This window comes from Pygocentrus nattereri, chromosome 5, assembly GCF_015220715.1.
Source record: "Pygocentrus nattereri isolate fPygNat1 chromosome 5, fPygNat1.pri, whole genome shotgun sequence".
NCBI classification, from domain to species: domain Eukaryota; kingdom Metazoa; phylum Chordata; class Actinopteri; order Characiformes; family Serrasalmidae; genus Pygocentrus; species Pygocentrus nattereri.
In genome coordinates, this window is record NC_051215.1 from 32845620 (window position 1) to 32872677 (window position 27058).

A 27058-nucleotide genomic window follows, 5' to 3' on the forward strand; every position below is an offset into this window, starting at 1 on the left:
GTTCTCCATTGTTATTGTCTACTAGGTTAACTTACAGTAACGGTCAACTTGGACTGAGTTGTCTTTGGTCCAGGACTCTAGCAAAGCAGCTCGCCTTGTTAATGTTGAAGAGTAGCTGCTCTGTTAGGAACTCTAGCTACACAAATACTGGATGTTATTAGGTTAACTTTTTTCTACATATGATTTTTTAACCTGTAGTGTTTATAATGTTGTTTTACGTAAAGGACCGTTAGCTAGTTTACTGTCGCAGAGAGCTTTCACAGGCTGGCGTAAAGAGCAAGCTCGAACACGGCAGCTGGTCAGAGATATTTCAGGTGTTTAGTGAAAAATGGAGAAAAGTCAGGGTTTAATGTGTTTGTGTGCTGTCAGGTCCCGAATATGTTTGATTTGTTGGTAAGCGACGAAAAGCCCAAGTGCTTGCTAGACCGTGGAAGACCTTGTTGTCAGGCAGAAATGCCGTTGAAATAGTTTAACGTTATAGGCTGGTTGCTGTCAAGTTTTAGAACTGCATAATAGCTTTTAATAGCCTGCGAGTTGATATTGGCTTAATGGTCATAGACTCTGCTTAACTTGGTCAACCGTCTCTTCACTGAAGTAGCGCGCTGGAGCAGAATAATCTCTCTGTAAACCGAGTCGAGCAACAGGAGTTTGAGCTCCTTGAACGTGCTACCTACAAGCTTTTATTTTATTTTTTAATTGTAATAATTATTTTGTTACTGATTAATTAAACACATCAACTAAATGGTAGAAACTGCAAAAGCCGACTCTTGCGCGGCGATATGAGCCAAATATGACCAGCGCTGTGTTTAACTTGATTAAAAATGCGAACTTTTCTGCGGTTTAGTGCTGTAATTAAAGCCCGCATCTGAGGCGAGTGTGCCCCACCCTGAATCTGAATCCCAAAAACGAGTGGATGGGTAGTATCTAGACCTTTTACTGCAGTAGACCGTCCCTCCAATGGTTGGTGCCTAAGCACAGCTATTCTCACTAATGGGCAAAGTTATTCTATCAAGATCAGTCTCTGATCTACTGAGATTGAGTATGTCGGTTGGGGGTTATTTTCACTGAGCTTTCCCTGCTTGTGCACCTGTTCCCAAAGTCTTACCCATATGTTTATTTTTTCTCTCAGCATGTCGTTTTTCTCTGCTCCTCTGGTGGTTCAGTTGAGACAGCATAGAGCGAGACAGAGGGGAGAGAGAGGAGAGTACACGGTGTGACTGAAACAAGTAGATACCAACATACAACCCATAGGAGAATAAAAGGGATCTCTATTTTTAAAAGCTGCCTCTCGTAGTTATGGTTTAGATGGGAACACTTGTTCGATTTCTGACCTTGAGACAGTTTGGTTCAGTTTTGCACGAGTGCAGTTCATTGAAGCATAGTGATCCAGTTCAGACGGTTCAGCTGCTGGGTGTGTTTTGAGACTTCAAATGCAGCAGGCAGGGGAAACTTTAAGCAGGTGGGCTGTTGCCATGAAAGGAACTGTGTTTTGCCTCATCTCAGAAGGTACATTTCCTGTGCCACCCCCCCCCCCCCCGAGGTTTGTGTTTGTGTTTACTACATACCAAAAACAGCCGTAATCTTTTTTTTTATTATTATTATTTTTTATTATTATTATATTTTTATTTAATTTATTTATTTTTACATTTTTCAACCTTTCTACATCACTTAGTGTTAAACAGTTTAGACTGATTGCTGTTACTATGTCGTGAAACCTAATGAATTCAAAGCTGTTTCAGCTTCCATATACGGACTGGAGTAGCTGGAGTAGGGATGTAGACAAAATTTCAAATTCGATTTATGCTGAGGTCTAGCTGCAATATATTTTTCCATATAGCAAAAATGAGGAGTGCCAAAATATGGAAACAGTTTGGTGCTCCCAGGCTTCTGAATTACATATCGTCACTGCTCAGAGAAAACCATGTATCTCCATTTTTTTTTGTCCATTTTTAATTTTCGACATCATTTCAACACACCAGCGGTCCTTTACGCTGTGTGACAATTTCGTGATGAGTGGACCAATAGAAATGCTCCAAAATCACTTGGAATACAATCTATTTACATTGACTTACCTTGAAAAGGAAGAAGGTTTTTGCGTTCTGCGACGGACTGGCGACCTGTCCAGGGTGTATCCTGCCTTCCGCCCGAAGACTGCTGGGATAGGCTCCAGCACCCCCCGCCGCGACCCTGACGGAGAAGCGGCTTAGAAAATGGATGGATTTTTGCGTTCTCCTGTAAAGTAACTATTTTAGAGATACTTGTTTTTCTTTGGACAGTGACGATATGGCAAGCATATTAGGTTAATAGTGATGTACTCGGTGTCAAGTTCAGTGCCATTTTCAATGCTGAGGTAAAGGTCCAATTTGATTTTTGATGGTTTTTATGTTAAAATGATTCTGCAGAGCTCTAGGTACAGTTTTATCCAATGATTTGGCTCAGATGAAGAAAAGTTTTCTTGGTGTGAAAGTAGAGGAGGCAATGGATAGGGCAAGATGGAGGCAGATGATCCGCTGTGGCAACCCCTAAAGGGAGCAGCCGAAAGAAGAAGATGAAGAAAAGTTTTCAAACACAACCCTTTCAGTGCCTACTGCACTGCCCTCTGACCAAATGAACCCTACAAATTGCAACCCATAAAACTTCCATTTGATTTGTTTTATAAAAAAAAAGCCAATTTGAACATGGGTGTGTCCAGCCCCTCTCTGCCCACTGCTCTTGTAGGAGTCACACAAATGCTTAGTATTGATCATGTACAGTGGTTTCCTTGAAAGAAGATAAATGAAGGACGCTCAGAAGAGACTGAGGTGTGGCAGCACGACTGATTGTTGAGACAACGCAAGTTTAGGGAGCACCATATTAGTTCCATGTTTAGCAAACTTGGTATTTGACAAGAAAGACCAGAGTATCATCTGCCTGAATGGAAGTTATTTGTATTTTGGCTACAACATGAGTGCAGGGGATTGAGGCTTACATGGTTGTTTCACCTGGCAGTTACTGTGCACTTCAGTTGAGCTTTCTGAGCCCTATTTGAATAAGAGTGTTTGGTGTGTCTTTTGAGACGTGTCAGTGTAGACGCTGGCTCTGCTCAGTTCCATTTGGAAAGGCGCTATAGCCACCGCCCCTCATTGGCATTATGTGTAGGCCAATGCAGAACACCCTGATTGACCTATCTGAGTCCAAACTCAGATGAGAGCTGGAAACTTTTGCAAATGTCAGTTGCAGCATAAATTGGCTGCCAAAGCGGCTCAGACCCTTGTGACAATTTCACATTTTAAATCCTCGTACTCCTCCAGTATGAAACCTTTTTCATGAGTAAAAGTACTTTGGTTGTGCCCTTCTGTATATGTATTTGATTTAATTTGCATAGTTTTCACGAGTACATTTACTCTCTGTCCTCTTCTTGGTGATGTCCTTGCTTTCTGTTTTAGTTTATGTGGAATTTAATCTTCCACAGGGATTTGACAGTAAATCTTAAACACACATGTGAAATGTCAAAGGTGAATGAGCAGAAGAAACACCCTTTTGCTCTGCATGTTGAATACTGTGCCTATTATTTATTCCCATTAAACCTACCATGTCTTGTATGTCTTCCTGAACCGGAAGCTCATGAAAGCTGGGTATGATAGGAGGAGGAGGAGTTGTGCCATCAACTTAAAAGAGCTGAAGAGTTGAAGGTTCAGGTTTTGTTATTTATGTGGAGGACAACAGGCCTTGAGTAGATTCAGGCAAGCGAAAGGGCCATAGTGGTACATGTAGTACTTTTTACCCAAGTTGGGCTTTTATTGTTAAGTTTTCAGACAGATCTGACCAAATGTCAGGGCTTAAGGAATAGGGCATTCCACACGAGAGGGCATGTGTTATCGTAAATAACATCACAGCTGTGATTTGACTGTGGATTTCAGCTGAAGGTGAGTGCTGTAGTCCAGAGCTGTGATGTTTTTTGTGATTACAAATGACCTTGAGTACTCAATTTACCCAAAATACTGCAAAATACAGAAATAAGTGAAGCAAAAAAGCCCCAAAACATTATGTTTTAATACCAGCAGCTCATTCCAGCTGAAAAGTGTGGTCTTTTTTCTTTGCAGATGAAGCCAATATCAAGTTCAGCTCAATTTTTAAATAGAATTAGCGCACGTGTATAGAATAGCGCATGTGTACTGTTATTGTGAAAAAAGAAAAACAAAACATGCTTTTATTGAAGAACACTTCTCAGCAAAACCAAGATTTTACCATTTAAACTACAGTTGTATGCAAAAGTTTGGACACCCTTTAATTTTCTGCACATATGTGAACATATGTTAACCTTGCCATATGTTAAGTATATATATATAAAATGCATATAAAATGCATATGAAAAAAAAAATGCAAACTTTGCAAATGTTATGGGACACCATTTATTTTTCCAAATAATTACTTATTATAATAAAATCAATAAAATATTATGTTTTCAAAGTTTTGTATACAACTGTAAATGTAAAGTGAGATGTCCTGCTCACTTAAAGTTGTCATTTCAGAGATATGAGGTTCTACAGACTAGAGACAGCACTGTCGCTTTTTATTTACTTTTTTTTTTTTGGCGTGGTGGGTAGCGCTGTCGCCTCACAGCAAGGAGGGCCTGGGTTCCATTCCCCGGCCGGGTGGTCCTCTCAGTGTGGAGTTTGCATGTTCTCCCCGTGTCTGTGTGGGTTTCCTCCGGGTTCTCCGGTTTCCTCCCACAGTCGAAAGACATGCAGTCAGGCCAATTGGACATGCTAAATTGCCCCTAGGTGTGAGTATGTGAGTGACTGTCTGTGTCTGTCTGTCTGTCTGTCTGCCCTGCGATGGACTGGCGACCTGTCCAGGGTGTATCCTGCCTTCCGCCCGAAGACTGCTTGGATAGGCTCCAGAACCCCCCCCCCCCCCCCCCCCCCCCGCAACCCTGACGGCAAAGTGGCTTAGAAGATGGATGGATATTTAAGTGATAAAGGAATAGAAAAAACTTACGTGACCTACAGCGGAGTTGGTATTACATGTGTTGTACATGCTGTACACAGACTTCTCAGGGTGTAGCGTGCTGTACGTTTATCACTACAGTCTAATGACTTACTGCGATGAGGTCAGAAGGCATGCATCACCAAATGTTTCCGACACTTTGTGTAGAATTTGTGGACGCTTTTTTTTGTATGTTTTACAAACCATACATAACAGCCAGTGTAAAAATGTGCACATATTTATTTACCTGTTGATCTTGTCTTTCTGGTTCTGTTCCTTTAAGGAACGGCAGCACATCCAGCTTCCTCTTTTGTGGTAGCTGAAGGGCTCTCGGTTAACTAAGGGGTGGTGGGGAGCCTGAGGTTGAGGTCCCTGTGGGAGTGAAAGAAACATGCTAAGTGTAAGCAATTGAGAACATGCTTTCAGGTTATATGAATGAAGGGCAAATGACATGTCTGCATATATTTTTGACAGTGATGACTGCCTAAATATACTAAGACTGCTGTACAAGCAGTGGTTTAGTCCAGTCTTATTAGGGGCGGGGCTGTGAGTTTAAGTGTGTGTGTGTGTGTGTGTGTGTGTGTGTGTGTGTGTACTGAAGTTGGTCAGGAAAACATCTACTATTGGACTGATGCTTGTGGACTAGAATAAGTCAACTTGAATCTGTGTGTAAAGAAATAAGTTTATTTCCTTTTTTTCACACACTTCTTATCCTTTCTGCCTTTTTTTAAAATGTGAACACTAATAAATATGGACATTCTGTTGGAACTTGGCAAAAAGTATTGAAGTCCTTACACGTGGAACACAGATTCCCACACCTAGCACTCAACCACACGTAAAACCATTCTGCACATACTAAAGGGGTGAGCATATTAGCTGCCTTTACATCTGCTGCAAAGACCAAATACACAGTACACATTCACACCTCTGCATGGGCTGCTGTGACATCTGCCACTTTAACATCTTTAATAGCTGGGGTGTGTTCAGATAAAATAAAATACATCTTCATTCATATGTGAAACTAAATACTCATCCCTGCATTTTAGTACACTGTACAGTGTTCATTGTAAATATAGCTAAACAGTGGGCATGATTGCTCTGTTCACCAGCCATGTCTGTGTCTTTGAACACAGACACACGGAGGAACTGGAACCAACCTATTGTGTTCAGTTCCTTGGAACTCTGATGTTAATCAACACCCCCAGGCCCTCCCTGAGACATGGAACAGCTTTACTGGGGGATGGTTTTCCCCAGGGACACTTTTCTGTGATGCACAGCCTGGCGGACTGGCAAGCGGGAGCCTAACCCAGAGAACCCGAGAGACTTCCACATACTCTACTACAAAAGCAAAAATAGAAGGCGAACGCTTTGTGATGAAGAACCTCTCAAAGATTGGTAGCCTTATTCAGTTTGCAAGGCCCAGCGGCAGAAAGATCAATCATTTGGGGAGAAGTGAAGGAAAAAGAAAAAGCACTAATTTCCCCTGTGTGAGGTTGGTAGTGTTGGGTCAAAGACAAAGTCAACAACTCCAGCTGCATTGTTCTATTAGACATCATATATACATACAATTAAATACTGTTTACAATTTGATCATCTAGACATCCACTGCTCCTGTAGGCTGTCCTGTGGTTGGCTGATCCCTAGAAGAGGAGATGGATACAGTAAACAAATTCTCAATGTAAAACTCTTAGTCACATTTACGGCATTTGGCTGACGCTCTTATCCAGAGCGACTTACAAATTGATGATTTTTTTTTTATACAGGTAGGCGAAGGTAGTGTTAGGAGTCTTGCCCAAGGACTCTTTGGTATAGTGTAGGGTGCTTGCCCAGGTGGGGGGATTGAACCCCAGTCTCCAGAGTAGAAGGCAGAGGTGTTACCCTCTACACTCCACCAACCATTACAGTTTGTACAAGTCCAGTACGTCCCATAGGTCTTAAATAAACAAGGGTGGATCATTCTTGAGGAGTGTGGTGTTCTGTATCTATAGACATGCACATCTCAGTTTTCTTTTGAATTTATTGGGTGTTCTAATAAGGCATGTGTGGTTTGGAACAAAACAAAAATAAGAAATAAATTATTAGTTTTGTAATGTAGATAAACCAGAGATGTGAACAGCTCATACTGCGTCTCATTGCGCAAAAGGTGACTTTGTTCATACATTACAATATAAAATGATTAGGATCGTCTGTAATGGGACAAATGGAATTTGGAAATTGTTCAAATCTGACAAACACAAACTATAGCACGTCCTCAGTATATCCTGTGTGTGTGAAGCACTACAAGTTAGCATATTTTTTATTTTTATATAATATATATATAAAAAAAATTTTTTTTTTAATGGGCATTGTGGAACAAAACAAAAGTTTGTTATTGGGTTGTTTTTTTTTTTTTTGTTTTTTTTTTTGCAGTTTTACGTAGCACATAATTGTATCCTTCAGCTTCATTAGTTTGACGGAGTTTATTCTGTATTCGTTTCTGGTCATCAGTGCGTTTTCTCACTATGGTACCCAGCATGCGTTGTGCAAATACATCATACAACCATTGGGGATCCCTGTGGTGACAGCCAGCTCTGACTGTTATCCTGGCCAATAATAAATATACAATAAAACAGTGATTCTACTCTTATTCAACATGAAATTGGTGCAGAAGACAATACTTGTATTTTTAACATTTTTAAATACCTCCTTCACCCAGAGCAAATAGCTAAACCGAGGGAAGGTGTTCATGTACCCAGCTACCTTGCCAAATTTTGTTTTCAGCATTCTTTCTCTTCAATGAACATGATGGTATATGTCTGCAATAAGATATTCAGCTTTCTAGCAGTAACGTTAGTGCTCTGCCTGCCTTCTGCATTCAACTAAGGCGACAAAAAAACACCCTCAAATATCAATTGTAAGAATTGAAGTTTTTCAAAAGTTCCTCACACCTTCAACCTAAGTCATCAAAAGGGGAGTGTTCTCTAGGCTTTAAACTAGAAAGTGTCCCTTGAAACTGGCACAAGCATGTTTACCACAGATGCAGCGATAATTACGTTTTCTGGTTTGACTTGAAGTGGCACAAATGGTATGAAAGTAAGTTTATCTGTGCTGGGTTTCTCGTTCTGGTTGCGACATGTACAGAGCTGGTGTTTGAAAAGGATTCTTATTAGTGAAACTTTGTTCATTATTTACTTTTTAACAAATTGAGGCCATAAACACAGACCGCCCAGAACTCGTGACCCTCTGAGAAGCAGTCCAGTGCCAAGTCAAACACAGGAAATCATGTGTTCTTGTGAGTAAATAAACTGCAGCAGGATCACAGCTTTCTCTTAGGGGAGAAAGTCTCAAAAGAAACTGGGAGGAGGAAATGAGCAGAAGTGAACTATTTATTGTTCTGTGTAAGAACGCTATATGACCAAACCTCTGTAGTTTAGTTCATCTTCTTCTGTGTACTGAATGATAACAGTAAATAAGTAGTTCGTCATATTGACGTTTCTGAAATGTAGCTTGCTGCTTTGTTTTTGTTTACATGCTTCACTGAAGCTGTGTGCCTACGAGGCCTGGTATGATCCAGACGTAGTGCTCAGTTTGGCCTGATTGTGTGTATTTTTGGACCAGGAGCGAATCCAGAGAGACCTTTTGTAGAAGTAACACTTTGCTTGAGGTGCCCTATCTGACACACACACACACACGCACTCACAACTTGCTGTTACAGCTCTCTCTTCTGCCTGCCTGGCACAAACCATAGCAGACGTCTAGCTCCAACTGCCTACTGCTTAGCAACAGCCAACCAGAAGGCTCGAGCTCGGAAACTTGTTAGCCAATTAGAAGGATGGAAGGAGAAAGTGCTCAGAATTTGAGTTGGGTGCAGAGGGAGAGACAGAAAGAGAGAAAAAAAGGAGGGAAGGAGGGGATGGAGTGTGTGTGTGTGCTTCTTTTTTATTTTTTATTTTACCTAATGGTTTTGTAACTTGACAATAGTTTTAGTTTTAATATAGACCATCCAAAACATCTTTAAAAGTGAGCTGCAATGCTTTGAACTTTTTTTTTGGTCATTCTTTTCTGTCTTTTCATTGTCATTGTCTTTTATTTGATGAGTTATGTGAAGATTGAATTGCACTTACAGAAGATATATTAGCAGCGTTGGTAACCTTTTAGGCAAATAAAGCTGTTTTATACACAGTTTATAGAACAGTGCAAAAAAAAAATCACTGAAGTTTTGATGACTGTGATACACAAGTAAACTTTCTTGACTATTTATTCCATTATTTTAGATAGTTTGTTTCTACTTTGACAGCTTGCACTCTGCTGATCAACCTTTCACTCACTACTTCGGAAGTTTGTTTTAATTGGCAGGAATCATTACTGATTTGCATCCGGCTGCTCTGGGGCTGATCTCAGTTCTCAGCTCCGAGAGAGAGGGTCTTGCCACCCTGCGGTGTTAGTTTGTTCAAAGTTGCTTTATTTGTTTATTGATTCTTTTGACTCGGCTGTTACTTCAGTCATTGCGGAGGACCCACCCTGCTGCAGTGCAGCAGTTGGTGGAGCAGGAGAAAGGTGGGGAGAAAGGAAGGAAAACGAGGGGGAGAGAGAGCGTCAAGCCGAGCTGCTGAGAAAGTGAGAGAGGGAGAGACATAGGTTGGTGAATGCCAGGGCACTAGGACCCTGCGCTGCACACAGGCTTGTAGTTTGGTTCCTCACTGCTTAGCAACAACAAATCAGCCACCCAGATCAAGGCCAGGGCTTGACCAATAAGAGGAGTGGAGCGCCATGCCACGGAGTTTTGATTTCGCCGCCTGTGAGCTGTGCACACTTGAGAGAGAGCGAGCATGAGAGAGAGACAGAGGGGGCGAGAGAGGGAGGGATGACATGTTTAGAGTGATGCTTATGGGTTTAGATGGGGATATGATTGAATGTACTTTGGTTCAGCTCTTTTCGTGCATTTGTTTGTGACAGAGGTATAACTTCTTGTGACACTGCATACTATAATGGTGAAGGAATAACTTTCTGCCACCATGACGATGCTGTAGTTTCGGTGTGGAAAGTTTGACAGCTGCCAGTTTGGAGTGTGAGAGATGGAGTTGTAACCTGGTATGTTTGTGCATGTGTGTGTTTGTGCGAGTGAAGGAGGACCGCAAGGTCAGTTTAATGAGAGAGAGAAGGATTCTGTGTGTTGCATATGGTGATTGCTCCTGGTTTGGGCGTGGCTGTACGTGACAAGAGCTCCTGAGAGAGGATTCACACTTGTATGCATCGACCCTGTTCCTTAATCAGTAAGGGGTGGGGTGTGAGGGGGGGGGGGGGGGGGGGGGGGGTCTCTCTGAACACACAACCTACCTCTCCACTCTGAAAGTGACAGAATCTAGTTTAGTTTAGTTTCACAGCCACTCAGCAGTGAGACTTCCAGTTGGTCAGATTACGAGCTATGCACCATATCAGATTATTTTGGTGTTGGTGGATGTCTGCCTACATCCATCTACATACATGAGCAATACATCAGCATCTGATGATTGCATGTGACTATTTCAGATCAGTATTTCACTTGATTGTGTTGCTGGCCTAATACAATATCTGCATTTTATTCATTGTACAGCTTTTGTAGCTTTTACTGTTCCTTGCTTACAACTCTCATATCCCTGATTCCAAGAGCAGCGCTGCTGAACCTCATGCAGTGTTTGTTTGGTTTTCATCCGACATGCAGACATACATCAGATATTTTCTATGTTTATGTCTTCCAGAGATTTTAGCAGAGTAACCCAGCACTGCATAAACAGCGTGATCAAATATCGGCCACATCTCAGTATCTCTCTCTTGCCGATGTTATTTTTCTGAACGCTGCTGATACAGATATGATTCTGACATTTTTGTGCCTCTCTAGTATAAAAATGTCCTTTTCTTTCTTAAAGATGTGTTTTTATATTGGCTGTATCCTAAATTAATGTTACTGTTTTGCTCCTCTTTCTGCACAACATGTCAGCATCAACGGCACACCTTTTACCCCAGAGACTGTGTGTGTCTCCTCACCGAATGCAAGACGTCTACAGTCTAATGCAAAAGTTTGGGCGCTCTTGATCAAATTGCATGCACATTTTAATAAACAATTGCTGTTTATTTTCTGAATTTTCAAATTGGATAAAGGAAACACTAGTGTGTCCTGTGCAAAAGTTTGGGTACACTTTCCAATATGTTAAACTCTGCAAATATATAGGAAGTGTGCACTACAGTTTGCAGAAAAATGCCACATTAATGTGTGCTCTCCATATAAGACGTGTAAACTTCTTTTCATGTGATAATCAATAAACATGTAATTTGACCAGGATGTTCAAACTTTTGGATCTGCATTATCATTAGTACTATACTATGTATTGCTTCTTCTTTGGAACATGCTGTAGTTTACATATTGTCATTGTCTCAAAAGAGCATCATCGTCTCCAGAATGGCAACTTTCATGAAAGAAGGAAAAAAAGTTTTCATTGTGTTAATGTAGCAAGATTTTATTGCAAGTAACAAGGACACATTGAGGACCCTGACCTAGATACCTAGTACCAGGCTGATATTAGCAGAAAATGCTGGATTGGATATTGGAGGGAATCCAATCCGGTCTTGTATGTAGCCTGAACTGTCCACTCTCTCACTGTGTGGTATGATGTTAGCTGTGTATTTCTTCCTGTGGGATAATGTTTAAGATGTTTGTGAATGATAGCCTACTTTTAGATGCTTGTGAGTGCTTCAGATAAAACGGCTCATTTTTAAAGCGGAGTAGTTTTTAAAGACAAAATACCACATCGATATTGCTATAGGCTCATATTCAAGTTTTTGCATTGGGTGTCCTGGTGGGCTGTTTGTGAGTATTAAAATGACTGTTTTGCCATGTTTTTTATGTTTGGACTGTGCTGCATTATGTATAGATCTGCTTGTGTTTTGCGTCCATGCTGTAAAACTCTAGCTGTCTTCATGTCTCTGAGATATTTTGAACTCCGCAGCTTCTCTGCAGGGGTGTGGCTTTAGATCCACAACTTCCCCACGTGCTCCAGAGTCCGCTGTATTTTCATTCTGTGCTCTGTGTGTTGCGGTGGTACTCCAGGCTTCACAGCGGGATGACGAGCTGCTTGCTGTTGCATGGTTACAGCGAGCTCTCTCTGCCCATTGGCTGAGTTTTTTCATGCTAGTGCCTTCTGATTGGGTGCCCTGTAACATGTCTTCATTGTGACTGGCTGTGAGCTAGAGAAAACTCCTGCGATTGGCTTAAACACCTCAGATACTATGAGTTTCTGTGTGGGTATTTTTGCTTTGGTAACAGCTATTTACGTCAGTTTTGGGGTGAGATCCTCTCGAGTTTCTTTGGGGGGCGAGGGAGACAGCGAGTGAGAGAGATGGATTGGCCGCTTGAGGTGTGTGTACTCGAGGTTTTGTTTGTTTTGCTTTTTTTTTTCCCCCTTTTTGTGCTGCTGAGAGAGTGCAAAGACTGCGGAAGAGTCTGAGGCTTTAATAATGTTGACTGAGACAGACGGCAAATAGCACGTCTTCGAGATGAGATGAGGCAGACGATTAAAGAGCTGACTGATGTACTTTTCAGTGACGCCTTGCTCAAGCGCTCTTTATTACATGTCAAACACTCTTAATGTCTTCTTTATTTAAGTAGTGCCATGTGGAAGAGCCTCATCATTACTAATTAGTTTAACTGATTTAATCCTAGTTTTAATGGATATACATGACCATATTTGTGATGGTGATTGATATATACATGACTGTATCTGCTGATTCAGATATTTTAGATTTTATTTGTTTAATCACTAAATGGACTGTAATAGTATTGAATTCCAAATAAGAAGGTTCAGCACATTTGGTATATGGGCAGGCAATATCATTTATAAATTACATCACATGATATCACACTACATTTTTTTTTTTTCTGAGTCAGTTTATTTTAGCTCATTGACATTTTATTACAAAGAGAGCATAATTAGTCCTGTTTAATTGGGTTTAGTGCAGCACAGTGTGCTTGATAGTATATTTTAATTGTGGCACAGCTGGTTCTTTTTTTTTTTTTTTTTTTTTTTTTTGTCTGTTTCAAGCTTCAGTGAATTGAATTATGATGTTATATTTTTGCTGTTTTGCAGAGCTTAAAAATCTTAAATAAAATAAATCTGTCTGTTAATCAGAATAATGGACCAAATTGTGCATTTTTGGCAATAAAGAATACCCAGGGTACTGACCCTGACATTGATATTTTTACATTTAAAAAAGAAATGTATCTGTGAAAAAATATCTGTGAAAAGCTGTGCACAGGCTTTGTGTTTCTGTCTGAGTGACAGTTATTTATTTTATTTTATTTTATTTATTTATTTATTTATTTGAGGTGGAGACGTCACAATGAACATAATTTAATGGACAATGTTTTAAGGTTTGAAATGGAATCAAGTGGCACTGGTTAATTTCATATGGAACAGGTGAGAGACCTGTATGCTTTTACTCTGATCTCTGTTCATTCTCAACCTTCCTTTTTATTTTCCTGAGAGAAATGATCTTATGAAGAGTACTCTTTGATCTTATCCAGAAAATTAGATTCTTCTTGCCCCCTCTCTTCTCCTCCTCCCCCCCCCCCCCCCCCCCCCTCTTTTTTCCTCAATCACCGAGTGAGGGGTGTGGCCAGCACAGCTTCCTCATTCATCCTCACAATACCCACTGCTTAGCAACAACCAATCAGTCCAAATATTTTTGGAGGAGGCTCTCAGCCAATCAGGAGTGATGTGTTGTAGCATTTTACACTCCTGAATCCCATTGGAGGAGGAGGTGGTAAAGCAAACGGTATTAGCCCGGAGCACTGGAGTGATTCCATAGGAACTGAGGTGCCCTTAAAATCGGACTCCCTGTGTGCAGATGACGGCTGTGATGTGTTAACTCTTTTAGACTGGACATCAAAGCTCACCTCCTTCACCTCCCTGTCAGGACTCGGTGCCCTCATCCCTCCGCTTCACACTGTGTCTTACTGAACACTTATGCAGCATACTGAGTGTACCTTCATAAATGCTGCAGCTAAAAAAAAGTTTTTAAAAATCTTGGTGTTATCCTGATAGATTATTTCACATTCATGAATCAAATATTTAACTCATCTCTCTAGTCAGTCTCTTATTGTCTGTCAGAACTTTAAGTTGCATTTTGTAGTCCAGACTTTACTGTGAGAGAGATTTTAACATAATGCTTGTTACACAAACTCTGCCCCACCAGACCACACACCCTGCCTCTTAGATGTACTTAACCTGCTTTGTTAGAACACTGTAATTTCAGTGATTTGCTTATTTTTCTGTTCTGTAACTGTATCTTTTTCATGAAGTAGGATTTAGTGCATCAAAGTAAAAATGAAATGAACTTGCTGACATTGCTTTGGAATCGAAGCCATTGAGTCATGGATTTGAATCACTGTAATTTTGGGTTTCAGTAAGTTGCCAAAATGACATAAAATGTCTTGAGCTAAGATGTCTTAAACGCTTAATGATTGAGCTTACATTTCACTCTAAGCTGTGTGGCCATTTCTGTTTTATATTATTTTAAAAAGCCCATATCCTATTTCTTGATTTTATTTTCCCCTTCTTGAGGTCCACTTATACTATTTGTAGGGCTTTATGTACCAAAAATGTTTATAATTAGTTTTTACATGGCTATTTTCCAACCTATGTCCCTTAAAATCAAACAGACCGGTTCAGATAGCCTGTCCTGTGCTGTGCCTCATTCTAAAAGACTGGGGCAAAACAATACATTTTGAAAACTTAACAGTGTAAAAGCAAGTGAAAGTGGGTTTTCCATAGCATGGGCCCTTTTATTATGTGAGTAACGATTTCAGATAAAGAGTCATCTTGGAGTGAGTTACTGTAAAACGTCTGGGAAGATAAATGGCTCTGTCTGTGTATAGTAGGTCATAGTAACCAGGTGCTGAAATGCTGTGCCTCTATTTTATGTGGTAAATTCCTTTCCTTTGTTTTTATCAGGAGCCTGGTGATCATCAGCACTCTGGATGGAAGGATCGCAGCTCTGGACCCTCTGAATCAGGGTCGTAAGCAGTGGGACCTGGATGTAGGCTCTGGCTGCCTGGTGTCATCCAGCCTCAGCAAACCAGAGGTACAAATAAACAGCCTCATGATGAAGGTTATGATAAATTTACACATTGTTACAGCCTGCCTTTCTGAGTATTTTGTGGATGTCATCAATGCATAAATAAGCCTGTTCTGGTTCATTCTATTTAGTGCAGTGTGTGAAACATTGATTAATAATTGTTGTGATCAGTTTTTGATGGTACTTCTTAATAAATGTGCCACTGCTAGTAGTATTTTTTTTTTATTTTTTATTTTTTTTTTTTTTTTTTTGTGTAACAAACCTCAGAAAAAATAAATATCATGGTGCATATTGTGAAAATTAGGGGTGGTACAGTATACTCCGCACCCGCCCCCCCCCAAAATAATTGCCTGCCTATTTTGTCCTTATGCCGATACCTATTGAGACAGATGTCCCAACAAAATGTTCTGAAGTATCACGGTGTTATATTTTTGCTGTATCTCCCTCTCTGTCACGTTCAATTAATAGAATTATAAACACCCAAAAGCATTTTACATAACTACACATACATCATAATGCATCATTCTGACTGACAAATGCTTGTTTTTGATCTACAGTACTACAGTATCAGATGTACTGTCCACATGCAGAAACATACAGAAAGGTCTCAGCACAGAACGGCCTGGCTGAGCCCTATGTCTGTGTGTGTGTGTGTGTGTCTGTGTGGTGTTTTTTTGTGTGTGGGATGTGTTTATTAGGACCTCTTTAACCCAGCAGAGTTGAGTATGGCCCAAAGTGATTTGGGTTTTGAAACAGATAATGGTGTGTGTGTGTGTGTGTGTGTGTGTGTGTGTGTGTGTGTGTGTGTGTGTACGCATACACACACTTGGAGAGAACAGAACACTATTCACCAGAGACTGATAAGCAGCCTGAGGGAAGATCTTTTTGGCAGCTTTATACCACAATAAATATGTATACACAACAAACACACACATGCGCACATACTGCAAAACAGTCCAGATCAGTCTCAGAACAGTCCAGATAGTCTCAGAGCAGAGCAGGGCTACTTTACAGGGCTTTTGTTTACATAGTGTAGTGTAAATTAGTTATAAAAAATATGCTTACAGATATATACAGAACTGTGCAGAAGTCAGAGACCACCTTTCTTTTCAGTTTCCAGTGAAAATGGTAATTAAGTACTAATCTTTTGTTTTTAAGGAGATATTTGTGAGGAGATCATATACAAGATAAAGCAGTTGCATAAAGAGGAGAAAGTCAAAAGAAAATGAGGGGGAAAAAAAAAGTTCTACAGGACTATTAACAACCGTGCAAGACTTGGGGGACCACCAAAACTGTCACCATCAGATAAACAGTACTTAAAGTTGTGTCTTTGTGAGAGAGAGAGAGAGAGAGAGAGAGAGAGAGAGAGAGAGAGAGAGAGAGAGAGAAGAAAATCAAGTTCTCCACTTTTATTTCATATCTGAAAAAAAAAAAAAAATCCCCAGGTGTTTGTGTCCATTCCTCCACTGTGCGGAGACAACTCAACACTGAGTCTGAAAGGATGTGTAGCTGAAAAGAATGGAAGCTGTGATAAAGAAAACGTGTACACACTAAATACTGGATTTAAAAATAAAGAATTTTGGTTGTTGAGGCTTTTGTGTAGTGTTCTGTTAAATATCTACTGAACATTGTTAACTTGGCCAATTTGACTGGAAATTAAGTCAATGAAAGTTTTTGTGCAGTGCTGTGCATAAATTATTTTTATGCTGTTAAAATATGTATGAGTGTAGTACATATAGTGTATGGCATCATATAGTTTTCTAACCCTGGAATTCACACACATTCCCTCGCTCTCTCCCTCCCTCTCGTACTTGCTCACCCCTCTGTCTGGTTTGGCGGTAACCTCAAATGCCTGGCTGCTGTGGAGAGAGCACCGCCATTGGTTGTAAGCTCCCTCCCCCACCTCTTTTACCCCCGGGTATGTAGCGAGCGGCTGCTCTGATTGGCTGGTGCCGTCCCTCAGACAGCAGTCTGCTCAGTGATTAGAGCGTGCTGCCCCCATCTGATTGGCCCTTGCCATGGTGCAGGCAGGGAACACTCACCTATAGCAGGCCATGGCACCAGCACAGAGGCCAGCAGTAAACAGCATTGTCTGCACAATCGCGCTGTCACAACAGAGCGAGAGGGGGGGGGGGGGGGAATAATGGGGAGAAAGAGAGAGGAGCATAAGAGGGGAAGACGGAGAGAGAGAAAGGGAGAGGGATGGAGAAGGAGGTGTAGAAAGGAATGCCGCTGATAGTGTTATGGTGTGAGTCATGCTGTGCGGATTTAGGGATGAGATAATGCCTTATGTGTGGGATGATGTCATCCACCCAACACGCGCATGCACACACACCCACACCCGCGCGCGCACTCTCTGTCCTTTTATCTTTTGAGTGAACTGTTTTCATTCAGGAAGAGCTTAATTGTAAGGAGCAGCATCCACACATACACAAATAGGCTGTATTATCCTGTCAGTGGGTGTACAGTAATTGGATTTATAATATTTATTACATTTGAATGTCTCCGTTGTCCAAACATCTCCTGCTGTGCTCTATTTGTGTGTAAACATTTGTTGCACACAAATAGAGCACAAGAGCTGTAGATACAAGAACTGCAAAATTCAGAGTTGAGAGATTTAATTATGAAGTTATTTTAACCTAAGAAATATTGATCTTAAGTTGGTAAATGTATGTTGTCTTTTTGTTTAATTAATAGGGAGTTCCTGTGTGTGTGTGTGTGTGTGTGTGTGTGTGTGTGTGTGTGTGTGTGTGTGTGTGTGTGTGTGTGTGTGTGTGTGTGTGTGTGTGTGTTGTTTTGGTTTTTTTTGTTTGTTTTTTTTTCCCCAAAAAAAATTTCAATATAATTCAGTTGTTGAGAAGCAAAGTCCTGCATAGTGAATTGATGCATTCTGAAGAAACCTACCAAGTCTGTTCAGTGGTGGTGACAGGAGACAGGAGTTGTGATGTCTACACTGCAAATATATCTGCTTTATTTTCTATCCAAAACAACCAGTGAATGTAAACATAGCTAGTTTGCCTTCCAGCATTCTGCATGTACCTCTCAGTCATGAACACCTTTTTTAAAAAAGGGTTTTAGGCCAGAACCTCATCTAAGAACCTCTGTAAAACAATGTCTCAGACATCAGGTATAAAACGGCGTGTTTCTATCTATTCAGTGTAAGAACTTGGTAATAACTGTGAGGGAGCTTCTAGATCGGGTGCACAACTCCGGTCCTGGATGGTTGGTGTCCAGCACAGTCTGGAAGTTTCCTTACTCAAACACGCCCACTTAACCTGGCAATTAGCAGATGTAATCAGGTGTGTTGGAGCAGGTAAATCACCAAACTGTGCTGGACACTGGCCCTCCAGGACCGGAGTTGTGCACCCCTGTTTTGGAGGCATTAAACACTTCTGATGTCTGGTTCCCCAAGCAGAAAGTTGTTTTAAGCACTATTTGGACAGGATTAGTTTTACTTGAGGAGGTGGGTAATGTAATTTCTACTCATCAAATGCACCATGCCGGTCATGTTTACAGCCTGCATGGTAAGAAGTTAAGTCTAAGGTAAGAAATGGCCTGTGTGGATTACCATGTTGGTAAAAATGCTGTCGTATCAGATGGAAAAGGATGGAGGCTCTTAAAGGAGCATTTACTTATGTTCTCTGTGTCAAGCCAGTATTCACTGTGTCTACCTCAAGTTTGCCCAGATCAAATTACAGAAAAATTGTTTTATACAGTGATGTTGGCTGCTTGCTATGAATTCCCAAGTTAATTATAATGCTTAGGATGCACAGCATTCAGACAGATGGTTGGGGTAAACAGAATAATGGCTGGATTAAATGTTTGGATGTACTTGAGTGAGGGTTCTCAATCCTACCAAGATTTCATATCCGTTGTAAATTGGTCATAAACATTTTAGATTTCTTGTGGAAAATTGGCAGTACCCCCTCCCTGAGGAAAACTAATCCTATCCCAATTGAAGTCTAGAAAGACATGTCAGAAAAGCTTAGCAGAGCAAAACCCTGAATATTGCAACTGTAAAAAGTAGAATGTAACATGTATGTAAAGCCTATGCTTTTTGGTGTTTTGGCTTTTCACTGACAACTCCACTAATACCAGCTGTAGTGTGGGTGACGCTTATCTGTATGAATTCAAGTTAGTAAGGTTCAAGTTAGTTCATAACACATTTTTCAGAAAGGGAAGAGTTTTGCCAAGCCAGAGAAGTGAGATTACCAAACTGTTGTCTTTGCCACACTGGATTAGACCACAATAGCTGTGATTGTGTCATTGGGCTTGGACTGCACTGCCAGATCTTCTGCTCATTGCAGTTTGCAGTGAAAGTCAAGCAGGGGTGTGTCACTTTGGACCAATGAGGTAATGGTGAGCTTCAGAGCTACAGGCTACTCAGTGTAGATTGTATAGCACACACACCCCTAGAAAGAGTGGAAGTGATGTTTTGTTGCCTGTTGTTTGCTGTGTGCATGAGAGTGTGTGTGAGTAGATGTGGAGGTGCAGGTGGGGGAGCGGTGAGCTGATGTAATGGTATTTGTCACATTCACCAAAGAAACATTTGAAGCGATGCCATCTGCAGAAGGTCACGGAGTGCAGAGGGATATCCTGTACATTCTCCCCATCTCCTTCTCTCCCTCACACACAAAATCCTAATCCCCTCATCTACACCATCTCTCCAGGCCAAAGCCAGACTCCCCACAGCTGAGCTGAATGTGTCTGATAAGATTCAAGATCCAGCACACAGGTGTTTTTTTTCAGCAGGTGGTATTATAGATAGATACTGTAGGCTGTTGCCATTTTACTGTATTCATCATAATTAAGCAGTGAACAGTTTAACAAGACAGAGAAAAAGAGAAATACTAGAGAAATATAGAAAGAGGCTGTATTGTTGAAGTTTTGTGAAAACACAAAAGGCTTTGTGTAAAATGGTGTGCTTTTTATCTAGTACAATGCCTTCCTATTCTGTTCTTCTGTTTTTTTCGTATATCATGGGTTGTGGTTTTAAGTGGCCCAGATGGTCCACGTTTTTGCCCCAACATAATTTGCAGCACATAGAGTGAAAGCAAATAATGTGGACCAAGTTGGGGGGGGGGGTTGTCTCTGAGGAACAGTTTGAGAACCACTAGGCCAGCATCTAGAGAGAGAGAGAGAAAGAGAGAGATTCAGTATTTATACATGACATCTTCAAGAAAAAAAAAAAAAACAATTTGTGGGATGTTTTATTTTTTTTTTTTTTTTTTTTTTTTTTTTTTTTATGTAAAATGATAAAATATAATTGTTGCCGTTTAGAAATAGCATGTAACAATGGAACTTACAGTACAGTGCATACAACAGAGATAAATAAATGCTGTACCATTTGAAACTCTGAGCGTGTTTTAGTTTTAAGTTGATTATATCCACATCTTTCTGTTCTAAAAACACCTAGGCAATTAAATGGTCGTCAGTGTCGTTGTCCTCGTCTTCGTCCTCCTTCTCCTTCTTCTCCTTCCCCTGAGCCCATATGACAAGTGTGCAGTGTCTAATATCAGTGTGTTGGGTTATTCCACTGTACTCATTGCAGATTGCTGTTCCGCTGCCTCATGCTATTGCCATATGGCTTTTTTTTTTTCATTTTTGAGGGTTGTTTTTTTTTTTTTTGTTGTTGTTGTTGTTGTTTTTTTGTTTTTCAAGTTATTTAGACCTTTTCAGATTTTTTCTTTTTTTTTTTTGCAGAAAAAATTGTAAAACCTTCTTTAATAATAATACGCAGCATAATTTATGCAGTGGGTGGGGTCTGTTTCTCTTATTTAATCTCTTTCACATTCTGATTACTAATTGTCAAAGTAATTGACTAATTTAGTACAAGAGGAATTTATCAATAGTGATGGCTCTGACTTCCAAGGAGAGGCTGTAGTGGTAAATGAATCAGCTGTACTGGTCCATTATTTGATGTGGGTGATAACAAGTAAAGGGAAAACAAGTAAAGCTGGGTAAAGTCCTGCAGCGGGAGTTCCTGTACAGCTGGAGATCATACCCACTGATCACATGCTGGATTAACCCAGTGTAGCAGCGAGAGAGAGAGATGAGTCATCAACTCGCTCATAGACAGACCGTTTAAACCTCTTAACTCTTGTACTACGATTCAGACACAGCAGGTATTCATCCCTCATTGTGCCTTTGATTGGCAGATGACCTCATCTCCCCACACGCCAGCCAATCAGAACCTTCCAGCTGCTTTCTTTCACACGGTGGAGTGTTTCAGGCTCTTGTTGGTGCGCGTAGGTGTCAAGGTTAGATTAAGAACAACAGGAAGTCTGAGTGATCTCATTTACTGTCTGTTTATTGGGGTTATGCCGCTCTGTTTAAGAACTCAAACCATGCTAGGGAAATGGGTCAGCTACAGAGGCCAGATTTTGTGTAATGGTCTTAAAAACACTTCAGTCTGTGTTTAAAATGGAAGTTTGAGTGGGGAGTTTAACATGTAAAGATGTGGCTTTACTGAGTTGTGTAACCCACCACCCAGTAGTAGATTAAATGTCAAATCTGCCTAAACCAATAAAGTTCAGGCTCTCTCGAACCTGATAGGCCTGAGTACAGAGAGAACTTGACCAATGCTTTTCCTATCAGTGCTGTTCTGCCTATCAGCAGCACATCCGTGCTGGAGCCGGGCCTTGAATGCCGTCCGAGAACTCATAGTTCAGAGTGGCTGTCGACTCACTGAGCCATGCTGAAGATTTAAAATCACTCACTTCTTTTCCAAATCGCTCTAATGATGCAATTCTAATGTCACTACATATCCTGTAGCTTAGACTTTCCACATAAACAAAATTGAAAACAGTAGCATCTTTGAGTTTTAACTACTACCAAGTAGAGTTCTTTTTATTTATTTATTTTATTTGATAGAAACTTCAATTTGACTATTTCTATCGGTTGGCAACAGCTTCACAATGCAATATGCAATAAATAAGTAAAAAATATATTTTTTATATTGAAGAAATAATTATGACTCAGAAAAAATTGGACTTTTATTCATGTTTATCATTACATTTGTTTATATATTCAGTAATAATTTAAAAATACAATAATAATGGTGTCTATGAAGCATTTAATAGATGTGCCACTCAGAGCCCAGGGTTGCAGAGTAGTGAATGTTCTTAGTTAGGCACCAGCACAGGCAGTAGTTTATGGAAGGTCAAACTGTATTGTTTTCTAGGTGATATGTGATGCATGTGTATGAGAGAATGTGTGGCTGTAAAATTTAACAGGGAACAACAAAATGTTCACTAACAGCACAAAAATCACAGTAACGTCACTGATTTAGTATTAATAGTGCTACAAACATCTTACTGAAGTGGGAATGGCGAAGTACTACTCACAGCAGTCTACAAACTAATAACTTGCTACTACCACCAACCAAACTACATCTGCTGATGTGAAAGTGCTCAAGTCCACAGTTAACAAGGATCATATAGGCCTTAACAGCAGGGATGGAGGCTTACTCAATTCATGCACAACAGCATATGATGTAACGACTGAATTAACTTCACTGTATATATTTGTGCTAAATGTTCGATATGCAGAGGGGGCCAGAATGCAACAGCTTATGTGACTCAGCCTGAACTGACACATGTTTGCATCTGTGAAATGTTGTAAATATCACACTCTCAGACTTGAATGCAGTATCAGTTTGTCTTGCACACACATGCCCTGTGTAGAAGTTCATAAATATCATTACAGCAGTCACTATATTAACTCATTACCACAAGCTTACCAACAATGTACTGCTGTGTTATTGCTGTATTAATATTGTAACACAGCCCTACTCACCATAGGACCATTGTGAGTTGAGTGTGTTTAAAATCCTCGATGATGTGGTATATTTAAGATATCAAGGAAGAAATGAATCTGTTCTTAGTAACGTGAACACATGGCATCGTATTGCCTTGACACAAGCCACACATCTACATGTACAAACTATTGATTGATTGATTACAGTGAATGATTGACTGAGAGATTCATTTGTACTTGATTGCGAGAGTGACTACCTTGGAGGACAGTGTGGGGTGTCATCCACTGTCCTCCAAAGAAGCAAAACCAAAATTGGAGTATAGCCGTAGCACATTTTCTGTTTAATTTCAAGAAGTGAGCTCTGCGATTTGGCATTTTAGCCTTTGGTTATTATGAAGTGTCAGAGTAAAACCTCTCACTTAATCGAACGTGGTTGTTTTCCTCAGGTGTTTGGTGATAAGATGTTCATCCCTTCTTTGGATGGGGCGTTGTTTCAGTGGAACAGGGACCGGGAGAGTATGGAGGCTGTCCCCTTTAGTGTGGAGTCCCTGCTGGACTCATCTTACCGGGTTGGAGAGGACACTGTACTGGTGGGAGGAAAATCCCTCACAACCTACGGCCTGGGAGCCTACAGCGGCAAGGTACTCTGCCTGCAGCGAACAGGGCTTCACTAAGCTAGCAATCTACCACTCTGCTCCTGCAGTAGCTCTTTCTTTATCTTTTTCTTAATTTTCTTTCTCTTTCTGATTCATTATCTTCTCTGTAGTTGAAGTATATTTGTTCAGCGGTGGGCTGTAGTCGCTGGGGAGAGGAGGAGACAGAGCCAGAGGACATGCTTTTGCTGCAGAGGACCCAGAAAACTGTCAGGGCTGTGACCCCTCGCAGCGGCTTTGAGAAGTAGGTCTCCCTTTTTGATCTCTGCCCCAAGTTAAGTGATATTCATTTTTCACTTGGTACTTGTAGAATCCTTTTTAACCCTTCAGAAAGTAAATTCAACCTAAAAGTGACCTCCTGTCTCAGCATTATTGGTTATTGAACATAAATATTCAGTGATAAAATACAAAACTGCATTTAATGTCTTTACAAAACAAGCAAATTTGATTTAGAAGAAAATCTTGTTTTCTGAATTCTGAGGTTTTTGAAGTTGTGCTCAAACTCACTATTGGAAAAATATCTGCGGTCATGTTTTGGAACAAAACCACAAGGGTATGGGACTTCTTTAAAGCTGCCTCCCAAAAGAGGACATGCTCCCCTGCTTTGATTCAATCTGTAGAGGGTTTATTTTATCTACCAAACAACTTGGCTGTTAAATGACAGTCTGTATATATTGTGATCTGATGGGCAGGCAGTACTGCAGACTCTTTATGTATTGTAGTGAATGTAGTAGCAGCCCTGGGATTTTACAGGGGTGTTCAGCACACTGCCATGTATGACCTATTGTGCAAACGCTCAGTTTCTGTAGTTGAACATTGAATTTTGTTTGTCTTAGCATGTTAGCGACAACCCATTTAGTCTTAAAAGTAGTAGAAATTGTTCATAATTAAAGAAGAAATGTTACTTTTGTGATTTTGCATTTGTGCATTCTTTTCATAATAAACTTGTGTTTGTGCTTTTTACAAGCATTGTTGATAGAATAATTTGATAATTATTTCTTTTACGAGTCTGACTAGTGGACAGCTTCTTTCAGACTATTAAATATGTGTGCTGAAACAGCTGTCAAAGTTGCCAATCACTCAAAGCAAAAATAATACAGTTGGCTGACCCAAGTGTACCAGAGACACATTCTCTAAGAGACATTCAACAAAGTGTTTTATGACCGTGCCATACTGAGAGCGTTATCTGTTGTCTGTTAGGTGGAACTTCAGTGTGGGGAACTTTGAGCTAAAGTTTGTTCCAGAGGCGCAGTCTCAGTTCGGCTTTTTGGAGGGAGAAACGGGCAACAAGGAGGTTTGGCGTGAAGACCGACATGATGGGCCACGTGTGATTCTAGAGGAGGCAGAAGCACATGCTCAAAACCATGCTAACGCACACATTCAAGCAGATGGCCTGAACCTGGTGATCAAAGTGTCTGTCCCAGACTGGAAGGTTATGGCCTTTAGCAGTGAGCCTGGAGGACAGCTCATCTGGGAGCATCAGGTGAACACTTCAGTTTTCTGACTCAGTGCATTTGATTGAGAGCTGATCTTAAAATTCAGGGTAGGACCTACAAGCCCAAGAATTTGTGCTCCATCATTTAGGTTTTTTTGGGTTTTTGTTTGGCAGGTGGGGTAAGGGGAACGGTATTAATTAACTGTAATTATACATTTACATAACTGCTCCAGCTTTGCTGATGTCTCTGTGCTTCTCTGTAGTTCTGTACACCTATCGCCTCAGCCTGGTTGGTTGGAGGGGGGAAAGTTACACCCATCAGTCTGTTTGATGACACTACCTACAACACCCATCCAGAGCACGAGCCTCGGGAGGAGGATGATGACCTCATGGAGGAGGCACGCGGGGCCACAGAATCCAGTGTATACCTGGGTAATAAAGCCTATGTGGGTAAAAGAGAAAGATAATGAACAGTAGATTTATTCCAGATCTAATTATCTGTCTGCTCTTGGTTACAGGTATGTTTCAGGGTCAGCTATATCTGCAGTCATCAGTCAGAATGTCTGAGAAGTTTCCCTCTAAAGCCAAAGCCCTGGATGGCCGCGGCTCCAGCAGAGAAATCATCCCCCCTCCTACTGTCAAATGGAAGCCACTAATTCGTAAGTCCCCACCACCAAACACACATCAATATAACTGCAGATTATACTTGGAATTATTACTAAGATTGGGGATGCCCTGACCATGAATTTTTATGGCAGATTTCCAATTTCTATGCAGCCTAATTTCTTTGTTTGCCAAAGTCACGTAAATAAATAACATTTATTTGCCCTTTAATGGTCCAAATTGTCCAGTTTTCAGTTCTAAATCAGTTACTGTTTAAATATCATGAATGAATTGAAGTGCTACATCAAAAGTAAAGGGCAACTACCTGTTTAGCACCATGAGTCACGTATAATTATGTTAACGGGTAGCAGCAGCATTTAGCTCTTCACAATTCACTTACCTGGCTTACATTATTTATGTCATAAAATTTCAACAAAAAATTGCAAAAATAAAAACATTTTAAACAAAACTCTGCTGAAAATTATTTAGCAACTACTTTGAAACTAATATGCAGGTATTGAGTGAGAAATTGAAGTGTATGCCCACATACAGGGTTGATTACAGGTGTTACAGTTTAATCATAAACGCATGTTATTTTGTGGGTTTAAAAAGCTGTGCCAACTTACTATACCTGTTTTCTTTGCCATTTTCTCCCAGACTCACCTTCTCGTACTCCAGTGTTGGTGGGTTCTGAAGAGTTTGATAAGTGTTTGAACAATGACAAATTTTCCTATGAAGAGTACAGCAATGGAGCTCTGTCGGTCCTACAGTACCCTCATGGTAAGAACTGCCTCCTGTTCAATAAAAAAAAAAAACTGATTTAGTGTGAAATTTAAATGTCTTGTTTGTGAGATTTTCTGTAATCTTTTTACTACTTGTATATAATCCCCTCCCCTCTTTGTACATGTAGATAACGGATACTACTTCCCATACAATTCTCAGTACCGTGGTCGGCGGCAAGTGACTGCGGTGAGTGTGTTGCATACAAAAGGGGGTGGAGATACCCGAACGAGGAGGAAGGACCCTGTACTGCTGTTGCCATGGTGGAAGGAGATTTTGGGCACCATCATATTTTGCATTGCAACTACTACATACATTGTCCGCAAGTTCTTCCACCCCCAGACAGTACAAATACGGGTAAGAGGGACAACACATGCTCTCAAAAATGCCTGCTAAGTTTGTGGGATACTGCGTGTATGCTTATAAGTAATTGTATATAATTTTATGCTTCCAACTTTGTGGCAGCAGTTTGGGGAAGGCCCCTATTCCAGCATGAATGTGCCCCTTGTGCACAAAGCGAGATCCATAAATGCATAATTCCATATTAATGCCCATTGTTTTGGAATGGGATCTCCAACAAGCTCACATAGGCCTGGTGGTCTCCATACTTTTGACGTAACAGTAATAGTTATAATAGTAATAATGATGATGATGATGATGATGATGATGATGACGATGATTAACATTATTATTATTTATTATTATTATTATTTCTTTTTTTTTTTCTTTTTACTGAAAGCTCAAGCGGTCTGGGCCAAATAAACCCATTAAA

At 40.5% G+C, this 27058-nt stretch overlaps 1 protein-coding gene across 1 annotated transcript in view; it reads left to right on the forward strand.

The window, feature by feature from the left end:
* The window catches only part of eif2ak3 (eukaryotic translation initiation factor 2-alpha kinase 3), a 37113-nt gene that overhangs the window by 849 nt on the left and 9206 nt on the right, over positions 1 to 27058 (forward strand). The window contains exons 2-9 of the mRNA XM_017690428.2: positions 14934 to 15063; positions 23262 to 23456; positions 23582 to 23712; positions 24669 to 24951; positions 25167 to 25335; positions 25422 to 25562; positions 26164 to 26286; positions 26417 to 26643. Coding sequence (XP_017545917.1) covers positions 14934 to 15063; positions 23262 to 23456; positions 23582 to 23712; positions 24669 to 24951; positions 25167 to 25335; positions 25422 to 25562; positions 26164 to 26286; positions 26417 to 26643 — 1399 coding nt within the window. The remainder of the gene's footprint in view (positions 1 to 14933; positions 15064 to 23261; positions 23457 to 23581; positions 23713 to 24668; positions 24952 to 25166; positions 25336 to 25421; positions 25563 to 26163; positions 26287 to 26416; positions 26644 to 27058) is intronic.